This window comes from Mobula birostris, chromosome 6, assembly GCF_030028105.1.
Source record: "Mobula birostris isolate sMobBir1 chromosome 6, sMobBir1.hap1, whole genome shotgun sequence".
Taxonomy (NCBI): Eukaryota; Metazoa; Chordata; class Chondrichthyes; order Myliobatiformes; family Myliobatidae; genus Mobula; species Mobula birostris.
Window position 1 is genome coordinate 34,179,445 of NC_092375.1, and position 17,344 is coordinate 34,196,788.

Genomic DNA, 17,344 nt, shown 5'->3' on the forward strand with positions numbered 1-17,344 from the left:
ATCCAGCTCCAGCTTCTTGATCTTCTCTGTCAGGAGTTGAACTTGGATGCACTCCCTTCAGATGTAGCAATCAGGGAGACCGTTTGGTACACATCTCACAAGAGGATCATTCTACTGCCTGAACTACCATCCTGCTTTGTTTATACCTCTCACTTCTCAAACTTAAGTTCTAGCCTGTGACTGTTCTCACCCATGCCTGTTCAGCCAAATTTTGACCACTATAATACTGTCCACTCCAACAATGGTTGCTCCACCTTAAATCTTACTTCTTTTTATTTCCCCTTGCTAAGTTACTATTAACCCAAGCAAACTCCAGCTCAGCGGACAATTCCTGCCAGCCCCACTCGCATTTTAAAACTGGTGTGCAAGGTCCACAACTGTCTCCAAAAATACACTTTACATCAAATACAATTTAAAGCTTGAACAACACACACAAAATGCTGGTGGGACACAGCAGGTCAGGCAGCATCTATAGGAGGAGGTACAGTCAACGTTTCGGGCCGAGACCCTTTGTCAGGACTAACTGAAAGAAGAGACAATAAGAGATTTGAAAGTTGGAGGGGGAGGGGGAGACCTGAAATGATAGGAGAAGACAGGAGGGGGTGGGATGGAGCTAAGAGCTGGAAAGTTGATTGGCAAAAGGGATACAAGGCTGGAGAAGGGTGAGGATCATGGGACAGGAGGCCTAGGGAGAAAGAAAGGGGGAGAGGAGCGCCAGAGGAAGATGGAGAGCAGGCAAGGAGTTATTGTGAGAGGGACAGAGAGAGAAAAAAAGGAAAAAATAATAAACAAACAAATAAATAAATAACTAAATAAGGGATGGGGTAAAAACGGGAGGAGGGGAATTAACAGAAGTTTGAGAAGTCAATGTTCATGCCATCAGGTTGGAGGCTATCCAGATGGAATATAAGGCGTCGTTCCTCCAACCTGAGCATGGCTTCATCTTTACAGTAGAGGAGGCCGTGGATAGACATATCAGGATGGGAATGGGATGTGGAATTAAAATGTGTGGCCACTGGGAGATCCTGCTTTCTCTGGCGGACAGAGCGTAGGTGTTCAGCGAAATGATCTCCCAGTCTGCATCGGGTCTCGCCAATATACAGAAGACCACATCAGGAGCACTGGACGCAGTATATAACCCCAGCCAACTCACAGGTGAAATGTCGCCTCACCTGGAAGGACTGTCTGGGGCCCTGAATGGTGGTGAGGGAGGAAGTGTAAGGGCATGTGTAGCACTTTTCTGCTTACAAGGATAAGTGCCAGGAGGGAGATCGGTGGGAAGGGATGGGGGGGACGAATGGACAAGGGAGTCGCGTAGGGAGCGATCCTTGCAGAAAGCAGAGGAGGTGGGGAGGGAAAGATGTGCTTGGTAGTGGGATCCCATTGGAAGTGGCGGAAGTTATGGAGAATTATACCTCAGACCCAGAGGCTGGTGGGGTGGTAGGTGAGGACAAGGGGAACCCTATCCCTTGTTTTCGTTGCAGTCATTGCAGAAAACTCTGCTTCGCAGAGCTATGATGGTGGAAATGGAAGCAACGTTTTCAGTGCTTTCGTGGCTATCTCAGGATATTCAGCCTTCACTTTGATCCAGAATGCCAGCAGAGATGTTATGTCAAACAGACTTTTCAGCCCACCGTCATCTGCAAGCTCGAGGAGTTGATCTTCTTCCTGCGCTGACATGGATGATTCACCAGAGACATTCACAAATGGGTCACGGCCCCATTCCTTTGCATGTCTTGGGTGATTTGTGGTTGGGAAGTAACGCTTGAATTCTGTCGACAGCGAAGACAGGTGTTCGTGCACCAGTTGTGAGCCTTAGTCTCTCCTAAATTCCCAACTAATGTTGGGAACATGTCAAATATGCCCCTGTCCACTCGCCGTCCCCACAGTTCCAGTTTGGCTGTAAAAGCAGATACTTTATCTGCCAACTTGAAGACAGTTGTCATTCTCCCCTGAAGTTTCAAATTGAGTTCATTGAGCAGGTTGAAGATGTCACACAGGTAAGCGAGGTTTGCTATCCACTCCTCGTCACTGAAGTGTGCTGCCAGTGGTGACTTTTTTTTCCAGAAAGAAATCTCTGTAGCTGCTCTCTTAACTCAAAAGCCCTGGCCAGGGCTCTCCCCCTTGATAGCCACCTGACTTCAGTCTGTAAGAAAAGGCGTTTGTGCTCTGCATCCATTTCCTTGCAAAGCTGTTCAAACAGATGTGAGTTAAGGGCTTTTGCTTTGATGTGATTGATAACTTCAACAATGTCACTCAATACGCTGTTAAGATCGGGTGACATTTTTTGGCTAACCAGCATTTCCCTGGGTGTTACAGTGTGTAGATTGGCATTCAGGAGCGACCTCTTTGACTTGGGTAGTGAAATCAGACTCGTTAAGTCATTCCAACAGCTGTGCTTTGATGCCCTCCGCTATGTCATCGATTCTCCTTGAATCTGTGGTAGCTGAAAGAGAAACCTGTGCCATCTTGTTAGCTGCAGCTTTGCCCAACAGTTCACGGCACATGTCCTTGGTAGCAGGCAGAATCAATTCTTCACCAACAGTGAAAGGCTTCTTAGCCTTAGCAATACGGCTAGCCACTAAGTACAACGCTCTCAAAGCAGCAGCATTTGTGGAGGTGGTGGCCCTCAGCACTTGCTTCTGTCCCGCTTGCTCATGTTTTTTCCGCTCAAATAACTCAACGGGTTTATCTTTAGTTCAGGGTGCTTGGAATCAAGACTCCGAAGCAGTTTTGAGGGCTTCATTGCCTCATTAGACAGCTTGTCTCCACATATCACACACAGGGGGCTTGGAGCGTGCGAGTCGCCAGTCGCAATAAAGCCATATTTTATGTATGACTCATCGTATTTTCTGTTGAAGGAAACTTTCTTTTTTTTTTTGCAGTCTCAGCCTCAGCTGTCTCTGTGTTATCATCATCAATAGGCCTTTTATGTCCCCTGCCATCGCTTCCAAAGAAACTCTCAAGCGACGTTTGTTTTTTACTCAAGAGTAGTTGTAGGCTAATGACCGACTGATGTCCTCGCGTGGGTAATGACCTCGCGTGCGTTCAAGTTCAACAGTGGGCGTGAAAGGGAATGAGGAAAGGTGCAGTTGACTCAAATCGTTTCCTCGCAGCCCGGTAGCACATGCTTTGCAGCCCAGTGGTTGGGGACCACTGTCTTAGATTCTCAATTTTTAAAAAATATTCCACTTTTCTTTTTTGTTCCCCTTTCAAGTGGAAAACTTAACATTCTTCCACATTAAATTTCATTGGTCACGCTCTTAGTCACTCACACAATCTATCATTATCTCTTTGTATCTGTCTTTTAGCTTACTTTCTCACTCAGTTTTGTATCATCAGCAAAAATATACTTGGAAAGCAACCTCATTATCCCATCTATTTGCTATTTGGTAGCTATTTAATGTTACCTTATGTAACAACGTCATATGGCACCTGGACTACTTTTTGAAAATGTTAATACAGGTTCCCCCTGCCATCCGAAGGTACAGCGTTCCAACGAAAAGGTTCGTAAGACGAAATGTCGTGAAGTGAAGAAGCAATTACCATTTATTAATACAGGAAAAATTTTTGAGCGTTTCCAGACCCAAAAAATAACCTACCAGATCATGCCAAATAACACATAAAACCTAAAGTAACAGTAACATATAGTAAAAGCAGGAATGATATGATAAATACACAGCCTATATAAAGTAGAAATACTTTTTGCAATCATTGAAGCACTGTCTAGCGCAGCAAAAATCTCACGCATGCGCTCTCGGCCGAAGCACTCTCTCCAGTAACCTTTAAGCTATGAGGCTGCCAAATCATACCAAATAACAAATCATACTAAATAACACAACAATACACAACCTATATAAAGTAGAAATTAATGTATGTACAGTGTAGTTTCACTTACGGGAATCAGGATGGTGTGTTAGGCTGAGTTGTCGGAAATTGGGGTGGTGGGAGGGGTAGAGGAGACTGGGGTGTCATCTCATCGTAGTCTGTTTCCAATAGGGCAGCCAGGTCATCTTCTCCTATGTCTGCCTGCCTCGGTGTCGAAGGTCGAGGTTCGTCGTCTGCTGTGACTGATGTGCAAGGCTTGAAAAACGACAGTATACTTGACTGCTGAGCCTCGTGCATTTTTCTATCATACAGTTCTTTGTAAGCACTCAAAACATCCTGCAAACCTGCCCTCAACCTACGTGCCCTTTCAAAATTAAAGACATACTTTTCTGCAATCATTGCAGCGCTGTCAATCGCAGCAAAAATCTCACGCAACTGCTTCACGTTCAGTCCCTGGACGACTTCATTTTCGCTACTGCGTTCGGTTTCGATTGTTATCCTTTCCTCTTGCAATTGCATCAGCTCTTCATCTGTCAATTCTTGGTCATGGGATGCCAAAACCTCTTCAACATCATCTTCATCAATTTCCACAAACCCAGCCTCCTTAGCCAAGCTCACTATTGTCGTACTTATTGTTGATGGTTCGAAGCCTTTAAAATTGTTCACTGCTTCGGGACATAGTTTCCTCCAAACGCCATTTCTCATCGAGACTGTTAGCCTATCGGGAGCATCTCCAATGTTGGCGATTGCCAGTTTTATATTGTAGTCTTTCCAGATCTCTCGCAAAGATGCTTCAGAGTTGCCCTCTCTGTCAATAGCACTTACAATAAAACGCATCACATTTTGCATATAGTAAGACTTAATTGTGGTTATTAGGCCTTGGTCACACGGCTGCAGCAACGATGTCGTATTCGGCGGTAAGAACGCAACATGAATGTTACTGCCATACTCGGTAATGGCAGGCGGATGAGCAGCACAATTATCGACAATCACAAGACACCTATTATCGAGGTTATTTTCTCTACAGTATTTTTCAACAAAAGGACTAACGTATCTGCTCATGTACTCAGAAAAAAAACACTTGGGTGTTCCAACTGCTTGGATGTGAACGGAACACAACGGGAAGTGTTTTCTTATCAACGCCTTTAAGTGCCCTCAGATTTTCTGAATGGTACACTAGTAGAGGCTTAAGGACAGCATCACCAGTGATGTTAATAATAGGCATTAGGGTAAACCTGTCCTTTGATGCCTTGTGTCCCTTAGCCTGCTTTTCTTCTTTCCAAATAAATGTCTTACTCGGCAATTTTTTCCAATAAATTGTAGTTTCGTCACAGTTAAACACTTGCTTATACGAATAACCACCATCTGTAATTATCCTCTTCAGTTCTGCTGGGAACCTTTCGGCAGCTTCAGTATCAGACGAAGCACTCTCTCCAGTAAACGTTAAACTATGAGGCTGCCCTCACCTCAGAAACTGATCAAACCATCCATGACTACCTTTAAATTCCACTTTCGCAATACTTTCTTCACCATCGGCCAATGCTTTCTGTTTCAGCTTATTAAAAAGACTGACTGATTTCTCCTTAAGTATAAGATAACTTAAAGGAACACCACCTTTTGTACACCCATCAATCCACTCAAGCAATAGACTTTCCATTTTATCCATTACCGGATGCCGACTAAGAGAGACCACTTTGCTATGAACAGAACCAACAGTAACATCGGCAGCTTTCAAGATTTTTTTCTCCCTGTGTATAAATAGTGCGAATGGTGGTTGCAGGCAAGTTCAACATTCGGACAATGTCCTTACTTTGTTCACCACGATCGAAACGCTTAATTATGTCTAGTTTTACACTAAGTGTAACACCCCAACGAGCTCTTTTAGGCTTTTCCAATACCTTCGAACTCATCTTGCTAACGGATGCACAAAATAAATCGAGATAAAGCATGTGTTTAAACAATGGCGGCTAGAATGCAGTTCCAGGGGAGGAACTTGGTTGCTCCGGGCGCGCACTGCTTTTTTTTCGCACGCCGGTATTTTTTTTTCCGCAAGCCGCCATTTTTCGCGTGCTGCTTTTTTCGTAACAGTGAAAAAACCTTCTGTTAGCAAGAACAGGGTACTAATGTAGGTCTTTCGTAAAGCGAACGTTCAAAAAGTGGGGGGCACCTGTACACAACATTAATCTGTTCAGTGTTATCTATCCTGTTAGTAACAAGCTAAAACCTTATGTTTTCAGTTATAAATATAATTTTTCACTCAAATCCATACAGACTGTACTCAATCGTATGACTCAAGTGTCCTTTTATCACATTCTTAATGATTCAACATTTTTGGTATCATTGACATCAGAGATCTCTGGTAAGTTTCCCTTTTCACATTGCTAGGTTCTCAAGAGGCTTTTCTAAAATTTACAGACTTGTGGAAAATAATACAACTGCATTCACTATCTTTGCAACCACAGCTTTTGAAAGTCATTACTTTTCCAATTTCTTTTATATCTTCAATCTCACAAGGTCCCAATACTCCAATATCTCTAATGTTCTTCTCTGAATTCAAGTTCATCTTCAAATTTAAGTTTATTGTTGTCATAGGATACACACAGGATATAAATGCAATCAAAATTACAGTTTTTGCAGCAGCAGCACAGTACATTAAATGAAAAGGGCATAGTTCACACAAACTTACATTAAATTATATATAAATTACATGTGCAAAATAAACAAAATAATAACATTGCTGAGAGAGAGAGAGAGAATTAATTAAAAAAGTACGATAGTTTACTTAATTTGTTTAATAGTTAGCTTAGTTACATCAGGTATTCATTTCATGAGATAGGTACCACAATAGAAAGGTTCGCATTTATTGCCCAAGAGAAGGTAGTGACACGCCACATTCATGAATTCCTGAGATCCTTCTGATGAAAAAGTTCCCCATGTTGCACTTCCAGGTTCGATGTGTTGGGTGTTCAGAGATGCTCTTCTGCACACCATTGTTGTAACGTGTCACTTTCCTGTCAGCTTGTACCAGCCTGGCCATTCTCTTCTGACCTCTCTCATTAACAAGGCATTTTCGCCACAGAGTGGAGTTTTTTTTTGTTTTTTTGCACTAACTCTTAGAGACTGTTGTGCATGAAAATCCTAGGAGTTCATCAGTTTCTGAGATACTCAAACCACCCCATCTGGCACCAACAATCATTCCACAGTCAAAGTCACTTAGATCATATTCTACCCCAGTTCTGATGCTTGGTCTGAACAACAAATGAACCTCTTGACTATGTCTGCGTTCTTTTATGCATTGAGCTATTGCCATATGATTGGCAGATTAGGTATATGTATTAACAAGATGGAGGTGTACTTCATAAAGTGGCCACTGCACGTAGAACTGGAAAGTTAATTGAAGCTGTGGAAAATGAAATTTAATCCAGACAAGTGTGAAATAAATCACTTTGTGAGGGCAGATTATGTTAGAACATACTGTACATAGCAAATGGTGAGATGTTTAGGAGTGTTAATGGACAGAGAGACTTGGGTACAAGTCCATTGTTCCCTGAAAGTGATGACACAGGTGGATAGAGTAGGGAAAAACAAACATATAGGATGCTTGCTTTCATTGGTCAAAGCACTGAGTGCAAGAGCTGGAATGTCATGTTGTAAAGAACACTGTTTAGACTGTGTTATTGTGTAAAAGTTCTGCTTGCCACAGTACAGGAAGGTAACAACAGAAAGAGTACAAAAGAAATTCACCAGAATTTTGCCTGGAATGGAGGACCATAGTTATAAGGAAATATTGGATGGGTTCAGCTTATCGTCACTGAAACATAGGACACTGAGGGGTGACATTATAGAGGATTACGAAACTATGAGGGGGATATACACTTCAGATTGTCAGAATCTTTTTTTTCTCCAGGGCAGGGGAGTCTAAAGTTGAGGGGCACAGATACACAGTAAGGGGAGAGAAATTTAAAGGAGACCTGAGGTTTAAGTTTTTCCATACAGAAGGTGGTGAATATCTAAAACCAGCTGCCAGAGGAGTTAATGGAGGTAGATACTATTACATTGTTTAAAAGGCATTTGGACAGGGATAGGAAAGGAGTAGAGGAGTATCGGCCTAATGTGGGCAAGTGTGATTACCTTAGATGGGCCTCATGGTTGGAATGGACATTTTTATGATAACATTAGATAGTTTAAAACAATAGTTAAGGCACAGTCCCAGGCACTGCACTATAGGGAAGAAATGAAGAGAGCGCAGAGGAAGCTGGAGATGGGGAGTGGAAAGGCAGGTTCAAAGCAAACTAAGGAAAAATAAAAATGAAGGTTAGAAAATCAGAAGCTAGATAAGTGAACTTAAATAATCTATTTTGCTAGACAGGAGTGGACAACAACTTAAATATACAGCTAATTGGCGGGAAGTAGTAGAACATTAAAGCAAAAAACAAACACCCAAGAGTACAGACTGTCTGAAACTTCTCTACTCGAAAGAATGCAGAAGGCAGAAACCTTCATCATATTTAAGTAGTACCTACAGTGGACAAGCACTTGAAGAGGAACAACTGCTACAAAGTAACATACACAGACTGATGGAATGAACAAAGTAACATACACAGACTGATGGAATGAACAAGTCACCTAAATCATTTCACTGATGAGTGGTGTAGACGTGGGCTGAACGGCCTTCTTTTCATGCTAAAATTTCTAATTTTACATTCTGCTAGCCTATGTCCTTTTATACCATTCTTTTCACTGTTTACCACACAAGCTTTAAAATAATAATCTTTAGTGTAAAATCAGAGGTATGAAAGTCAATGGGAAAAAATTCTGAGGATAGGAATTAATCTACACTTAGAAAGGCTGAGATTAATCAAAAACATCTTAACTATGACTTTGTTGGCTGGGAGATCATCACTGACCAACTCGATTGAATTTTTCAAAGAGATACCAAGGCACATTAATGAGAGCAGTGGTTGACAACATCCCATGCGGGAAACTGGTCCAGATTATTAGAATTCGTGGAATCCAAAGCTATCTTGCAATTTGGATCTCAAATTGGTTTGCGAACAGGAGATAAGAGGGTGAAAGAGGGAGGTTGTTTATGTGATCAAAAGCCTGTGACCAGTGGTGCAAGTGACTGCAGTACATACCATCTAGAAAATGCACTGCATTTACTCAGTTAGGCTACTCCGATAGCATTGCCCAAGAAAGAAAAGAGCCATAAGCAAATGGGAACACCACCATCTGCTGGAAATCTAGAACAACACACACAAAATGCTGCAGGAACACAAGAGCCCTGATGAAAAATCTGTCTCAAACATCAACTGCTCATTTCCCTCCCTAGATGCTGCCCGACCTGCTGAGCTCTTCCAACAGTTTGTGTATGTCGCTTAAGTGTCTGGTATTGTACTTTTTTTGGCATATTTCAATCAATACCATTCAGTGCACTCATATATAGGTAATTGTGCCTAAAGCTTACCAACCTTAATCACTGCACATATTCTAAACCTACAATACTATACTTTGGTCTACTCCTATTCAATTTTTTACTCTGGTGCCATTCCTCATACTCACACATTTGTGGGCCTTATTTCTCTTTTTTACTGACACACACACACACTTACTTCACTACAATAGATGTCTGTTGAACATTTATGTTTTCATTTCAAATTCCACCATCTGCAGTTTTTGATATTCCAATTTCAATATCAACTTCAAATTAGGTTTATATGCTCTCAATACAAAACAGATGATGTGTCACTTCTATTAGGTGACTAGGTGAATCTGTATAACAAAAAGATTAAGAAAGTTTACAGTGAGTTGGTTGTCATCATTTGCCACAAACCCATTCTGACACATACTGTTGAAAAGGGATATCAAGTTGGTGATGGTCCAATTGAGCTACCGTTGGCAATTGATTACTGAGGTCCCCCTTCCAGAGCACACTATACCAAATAGTGCTGAATGGCCTTCCAGGTAATGTTCAACATGGCTATGGTAAATGGTTGGTAGTAATCAACTGATGATCATTTACTCCTCGATCTGATACACAGGACTTCATAGGGTCCAAAATCAATACTGAACTCACAAGGTGTCATATTTGTGAAGTAGACTAGTTGAGTCTTTTTTGTGTCTAAATCCAATGTCCCAGCTGAAGGATGGCCAGCCTTGACTGTTTTAATTTTTCAATATTATGGTTTGATAAAAGGATATGGCAATTAGAAAGTTTAATTGATTTTCGTTTGGTATCACATCATATATCAGGCATTGACAAAAGCTTTTTCCACATCTTTATTAGACAACATGATGGGATTGGGAGCAACTTTGTAATTTCAACTATTTCTGGTGCTTGATATTGTTAAAATGGATCCCGTCGTGTCTTCCATTCCAGAACCGCCGCTCGAAGCTTTTTGGATGATAATTACCCATCTGACACAGACATCCTCCCTTAATTAATGTCCGGTGCTTTTAGCACCAGCTTTTTTCTCTGGTGTTTTTCTTTAAAAATAAACCTTCTACCATCGTACGATGAAGCTTTTTTATAAGCTCAAGATTTTTGTTCTCTGCTTACTACTATAGTTATTATTCTATAACCTATATAGAATACTTATTTCTTGTGAATAACGTCATTTTCTTTTAATTTTTTCTTTAACTTTTTGTTTTTCGTTATTATTATTAACATTTGATCTGACGATCATTTTTAGTTATATGTCCCCTATTTTTGGTTTCCGTGTAAAATGGCGATTTGTCTTTCTTTTTGCATAACCTCCTTTATTCTTTTTGGGTCTTACAATTACTTATTTTAAGTGTAACAATTTATCTCCTACTATTTGTATTATTGCTATGTTTTGTTTCTATTTTATGAAATTAATAAAAAGATTGAAAAAGAAAGATATTTTTAAAATGGCAGATTATTTAACAGTTCCCCAAATGTTATTGAGATTTCTCAATAAGATTACTAAATGCTCTAGTCACGTACCATAACATTATGATACTGCCCTCTTAATCAAGGCAGCATTCACCAATAAAGATTTCTTTAATTGAATCTTTTGCAAGCACGCATCATGCCTACACTTCAATAAAGCAATAATGATATTTGGAAAATTTTAAATTTCAATTGCAAATTTCTTGCCATAAAATAATGTGCCATAACTAAAATAGAATAATCTGAAGATATTTTATCGGAATACTCTGAAAGATATTTTAGAAGACAAATCCATGAAACTTTTTACATTTTTCCTCAACTACTTGCACCCGGATTGAAACACTATTAAGAGGATTAAGGCACTAGTACCTTAAGGATTCAATTTAGACAAACACCACGAGTAATAGTTGTCTCTGGAGTCTACCATACATAAAAATAGAATTCAACCCATCAAGGACAAATTCACAATTTGAATGGCACATGTCCTCAAAATGTTACACAATTCTTACAGGTCTTGACAGGCTGGATGCAGGGAGGACATTTCCCCTGACTGAAAAATGTAGATATCACACTCCCTGAATGCATGGTAAACTTCTTACAAATGAGGTGAGACCCTTTCCTGAGAACCCTTTTCAGATTCTCTAACCTACAGGGCTATTGATTCCATTCAAAAGAGGATGGTAGATTTCTCAATATCAAGCGAAGCAAGGGATATGGCAATAGGTGGGGAAATTGTACAAAAGTGCAAGATCAACCAGCACAGGTTCAAAGGGCCAGTGGCTTTCTCCTGTTAGTTCTTGTGTTCTTTACGTTAAAACAGCATGGTTTATTTCTGTTCATGTCTTTGGACATCAATAAAAAATGTAACATTAATTCAAGATGTTTATTTCTCAAACATCAAGTGATCAGATACACAATGCTTTTGCAGAAATACCAGTTTACTAAAGTGTAAGCAACAATTGCCTTTACAGACCATCTCCAGCAGACACTCTGCCTTATTAACACAATGCATAAATTAGATTTATCTCATCTTTTAATGTGAAACTCTTTTGACCCACAAGATAATCATGATGCCATACATTCTTAGTACTTATCCATAATGCATCCAACTCAAAAAACAGGTTTTTCCCCTTACTGCTCTCCACTTAACTGATATTGTTCTGTTCTTAGGAAGTCCTCTCTTCCCTGACCTCAGACTTCCATTGTACTTCACTAATTTTTCCTATTTCTCAGTAAACATCAGCACTCACTCAGCACTTGTCTATTGAACACAGCTGAGGAGAAAGTAGTATTATTCTTATTTTACAGCTGATAGTCAAGGCAGTTTAAAATCTAATTTACAATAAAAAACACATTAAACAAAACAAAATTTTCAAAACAAGATCTTTTAGCAACACTAAAGGCCTGAATTTGAAAGAATTACAATTATTGCATGTAAAAGTGAAGCAATTTTATTGGACATATGGCAATACATTTATCACAAGTGGAACACACTGAATCTGTATCATGTCCACCAAGAGTAATCCATCTTAAATGATTTCATTTGTAAATTTCAATGACAAATTAAGAAGGTATCATAGTCATTGTGCCTAAAATAAGCTTAATTTTCAATCTCTTCAACAGTCCATAAAAGGCAAATTGTTCAATCAGTGAAGCTAATTTCTAACACAATGTTTCATTTACTGCTGTATAATTTGGTAGATTTAGATTAGATTCAACTTTATTGTCATTGTGCCGAGTACAGATACAAAGCCAATGAAATGCAGTTAGCATCTAACCAGAAATGCAAAGAAAAGTGTTATATACAAATTAACTGCAAATAAAAAGTACTACAGCACACAAATATAAAAGTACTGAGACAGTACAAGCAACACACACAAAAAATACTGGTGAACACAGCAGGCCAGGCAGCATCTATAGAAAGAAGTACAGTCGATATTTCTGGCCGGGACCCTTTGTCAGGACTAAATGAAAGAAGAGATAGTAAGAGATTTGAAAGTAGGAGGGGGAGGGGAAGATCCGAAATGATAGAAGAAGACAGGAGGGAGAGGGATGGAGCTAAGAGCTGGAAAGTTGATTGGCAAAAGGGATACCAGACTGGAGAAGGGAGAGGATCATGGGACGGGAAGCCTGGGGAGAGAGAGATTAGATTATGAGGACATGCAGTCCTCTTTTATTGTCATTTAGTAATGCATGCATTAAGAAATGATACAATGTTCCCCCAGAATATCACAGAAACACAAGACAAACCAAGACTAAAAAAACTGACAAAAACTACATAATTATAACATATAGTTACAACAGTGCAAAGTAATGCCGTAATTTGATAAGGAACAGACCATGGGCACCATTAAAAAAAGTCTCAAAGTCTCTCAAAAGTCCCATCATCTCACGCAGACGGTAGAAGGAAGAAAAACTCTCCCTGCCATGACCTTCCAGCGCTGCAAACTCGCCGATGCAGCACCCTGGAAGCACCCGACCACAGCCAACTCGAGTCCGTCCGAAAACTTCGAGCCTCCGACACTGAGCACCATCTCTGCCGAGCACTTCGACCCTGGCCCTGGCAACAGGCAATAGGCAAAGCAGAGGATTTGGGGCCTTCCCCTCCAGAGGTCCTCGATCACACAGTACCAGCAGCAGCGAAGCCGGCATTTCAGAAGTTTCTCCGTGCTTCTCACGTCTGCCTCCATCAAATCAGGATTGTGCATGGCCCCTACTTAACAAATACGATATCATTTCAGAGCGGCCGCGCACGCTGCGTCTCGCTGCCATCTTCTCCTCCTCTCTTCTCACCTTCTCCTCCCCCTCAAGAAGGGGGGAGGGGGGAGCCCGGAGGGTGGAGACCAGGCAAGGAGTTATAGTGAGAGGGACAGAGGGAGAAAAAAGAGGGGGGGGGGAGAGAATAAAAAATATATTAAATAAACAAATAAGGGACGGGGTATGAAGGGGAGGAGGGGCATTAACTGGAATTAGAGAAGTCAATATTCATGCCAACAGATTGGAGACTACCCAGACGGAATATAAGGTGCTGTTCCTCCAACCTGAGTGTGGCTTCATTTTGAGACTGCTTAGCACTGTGATGTGAGGTTCAGCAGGGTCACAGCCTCAGGGAAGAAGCTCTTCCTGAGCCTGCTGGTGCAAGAGCGGAGCCTCCTGTAGCACCTACGGTATGGGAGGAGAGTAGAAAGTCCATGGTTCGGGTGAGATGCATCCTTGATAATGCTTTTGCCTTGCCCAGGCAGTGTTTAAGGTAGATGTTCTCAGTGGTGGGCAATTGGGTGCCGATAATCCGCTGGGCAGTTTTCACCACCTGCTGGAGTGCTTTGTGGTCCAATACAGGACAATTGCACTGAGATGCAGTTGGCAAGTATGCTCCCAATGGTACAGCGGTAAAAGTCCGTCAGTATCCTGGGACAGAGGTGAGATTTCTTGATGCTCCGCAGGAAATGAAGGCGCTGTTGCGCCTTTTTGATCAGGAGTTCAGGGACCAGGTGAGATCCTCGGAAATGTGGACACCAAGGAATCTGAAGCTTGATACACACTCCACTACAGCTCTGTTGATGTAGATGGGGGCGTAAGCGTGGCTCCTAGCATGCCTGAGGTCCCCAGTGATCTCCTTGGTCTTCTGTGTGTTAAGGGCCAGGTTGTTGTCGGCACACCACACCCCTCTGATCAGGCCAACCACCGTGGTGTCGTCTGCGAACTTGATTATGGAGTTAGAACCATGTACAGGTACGCAGTCATAGGTGAAAAGGGAGTACAGAAGAGGGCTCAGCACACAGCCTTGAGGCACGCCGGTGTTCAGGGTGAGGGTGGAGGAGGAGAGGTTGTCTAACTTAACTGATTGGGGTCTGTTAGTCAGAAAGTCCAAGGTCCAGTTGCAGAGGGATGAGCTGATACCAAGCTGACGAAGTTTGGCGACCAGCTTGGAGGGGATCACAGTATTCAATGCCGAACTAAAGTCAATGAACAGCATTCTGATGTAAGAGCTTACACTGGTTGCATCGATATTTTGGGTAGGTTGATATTGGAAAAATTGCATTGAAAACCACCCAAGTACAATCTAGCAGAAATTCCAGACCAACTTGTCCCAATTGGATATTGTCAAAACAAGAAGCGTTGTGGAAACAAACAGTTGGTTACAAATATCAACTATAATTTAAAATTTAGCTGGAGGTAACTGGAACTATGCTCTGTCCTGGAATTATAGTTAATCACAAACATATGACATTTACCACCCTCACCAAAAAATACAATATAGACAGTATAAGAATAAATAACTGAACACACTAAATTACAGAACTAATAATAAATACAGCTGTAATGAGTACCTGTAATGTCCCTGGACAGTCCTGACCAGTGGATTGAGTTGAGACCCTCTGCCTATCCATAGGGTAGATGCAGAATCCCTGTTGTTACAAAGAGAATTCTCATAAATGTGTGAATGTTAAACAAAAGAATCTGAAAACTCTGCTGTCAGTAATTGTTAGTGAAAACATCACAATGAGAATAAATAGTCCCCAATTATTTTGCTAGAAATAAAGCTTAGGAATCATGAAAGGAACTCCCAGTGGAAAATCAATCTGTAGACAAAAAAAAATCGCTTGTTTAATGCTGGATATTTAATAATGCTGCTTCCATTCAGTTTAATTCTATTCTAAAAATGCAAGTTTCTAACTTCAATTTTATAACACAACTACCTTGAAAATATTCTTTGTACAAAATGTCCTCTGTAACAGGAGTGTATAGTGCTTAATAGAAGAAATTTACTATTGTATCTATATCAAAGAGCATTTTTTAAAAAACGAATGAACTAATCAAATTAGGTTAATCAAATTCATTGAAGGCATTACCAAGGGTCCTGACAATGAGAACAATGCTACACAATTAAGGCTTATAACTCCAAAGAGAAAACAGAGCAAACAGAAATAGAATACAGCAGCAAATAGAGAAATGCCTTTTCAAAATTTAATTAATTGCCTTACAGAAGCTGGATTTTTTTTAAAACTAATTAAGAATTACTAAAAAGAATCCAAAGGAGAAAATATGTGAGTAACCTATACATTTGTGTTGATGGGGTGGTTGTTAATCAACAAGAATAAAGATGAGATAAATAGGTCATTTTTAGACTGGCAATCAGACAGAAGTATGACGCCAAAGGAATCATTGCTGGGTCTTGTATATTATTGGTCAGGAGGAAAGAGTCACATTTGCTAATGAATCAAAGATTTGTGGGCTCACGAGTGCCTACAAAGGGATGGTAGGCTGGGCAAGTGAAATGGAAAGAAGTCGTTAGATGGAGGATAATGTGGGAAAATGTGAGGTGATCCACATTGGAAGGAAGAATGAAAGAGCAAATAATTATTTAAATGGAATGAGACTATAAAAATTTGCAATACAAACAGATTGGGGGGTATAAGTACATGATAAAAAAGAGTTAGCATAGGTACAGTACCACCCAAGACTCCACGACCCCCCCATCTTTAGAAGTACGATACTCCACAAATCAACGTCCTAGATGAACCAGAGAGAAAGGAGACATTCGATATTGAGTTCCTTAATCTGTGTTATCCAGTAAATATCAACATGAACAAGAGAAAATCTGCAGATGCTGCAAATCAAAGCAACACACACAAAATGCTGGAGGAACTCAGCAGGCCAGGCAGCATCTATGGAAAAAAGTACAGTCGATATTTTAGGCTGAGACCCTTTGGCAGGACTGGAGGAAAAAAGATGAGTAGATTTAAAAGGTGGGGCTGCTCTCACCTCAACCTCCTGCCATCCTACCAGGGATAGGTTTCCTCTTGTCCTCACCTACGACCCCACCAGCCTCCGCGTTCAGCACATAATTCTCTGCAACTTCCGCTATCTTCAACAGGATCCCACCACCAAGCACATCTTTCCCAACCCCCAACTTTCTGCAGGGATTGCTCCCTACGTAACTCCCTTGTCCATTTGTCCCTCTCCACTGATCTCTCTCTCTCTTAGCACTTATCCTTGCAAGTGGAACAAGTGCTACACCTGCCCCTACACCTCCTCACTACCATTCAGGGCTCCAAACAGTCCTTCCAGGTGAGGTGATTTTTCACCTGTGAGTCTGTTGAGGTCATATACTGTGTCCGGTGCTCTCGGTGTGGTCTCCTGTATAGACCTGATGTAGATTGGGAAACCACTCCACCAAACACCTGCGCTTTGTCACCAGAAGTGGGATCTCCCAGTGGCCACCCATTTTAATTCCACTTCCTATTCCAATATGTCAATCCATGGCCTCCTCTACTGTCACGATGAGGCCACACTCAGGTTGGAGGAACAACACTTTATATTCCACCTGAATAGCCTCCAACATGATGGCATGAACATTAATTTCTCGAACTTCCGGTTACAGCCATCTCCTCCCCCTTCACCATTCCCCATCCCCTTTTCCCTCTCTTACCTTATCTCCTTGCCTGCCCATTCACTCCCTCTGGTGCTCCTAACCCCTTTTCTTTCTTCCATAGCCCTCTGTCCTCTATCGGACTCCCCCTTCTCCAGCCTTGTATCTCTTTCACTCATCAACTGTCCAGCTCTTTACTTCATCCCTCCCCTCCCAGTTTCACCCATCAC

At 41.2% G+C, this 17,344-nt stretch overlaps 1 protein-coding gene across 5 annotated transcripts in view; it reads right to left on the reverse strand.

Annotated features, from left to right (window-relative positions):
- LOC140198924 (sentrin-specific protease 7) overlaps nucleotides 1–17,344 on the reverse strand; it is a 119,504-nt gene that overhangs the window by 85,296 nt on the left and 16,864 nt on the right. For all 5 annotated transcript variants that reach the window (XM_072260186.1, XM_072260185.1, XM_072260184.1 and 2 more), the window contains one exon: nucleotides 15,073–15,150. In XM_072260186.1, the coding sequence (XP_072116287.1) occupies nucleotides 15,073–15,132 (60 nt within the window). In that variant the 5' untranslated portion in view covers nucleotides 15,133–15,150. The remainder of the gene's footprint in view (nucleotides 1–15,072; nucleotides 15,151–17,344) is intronic.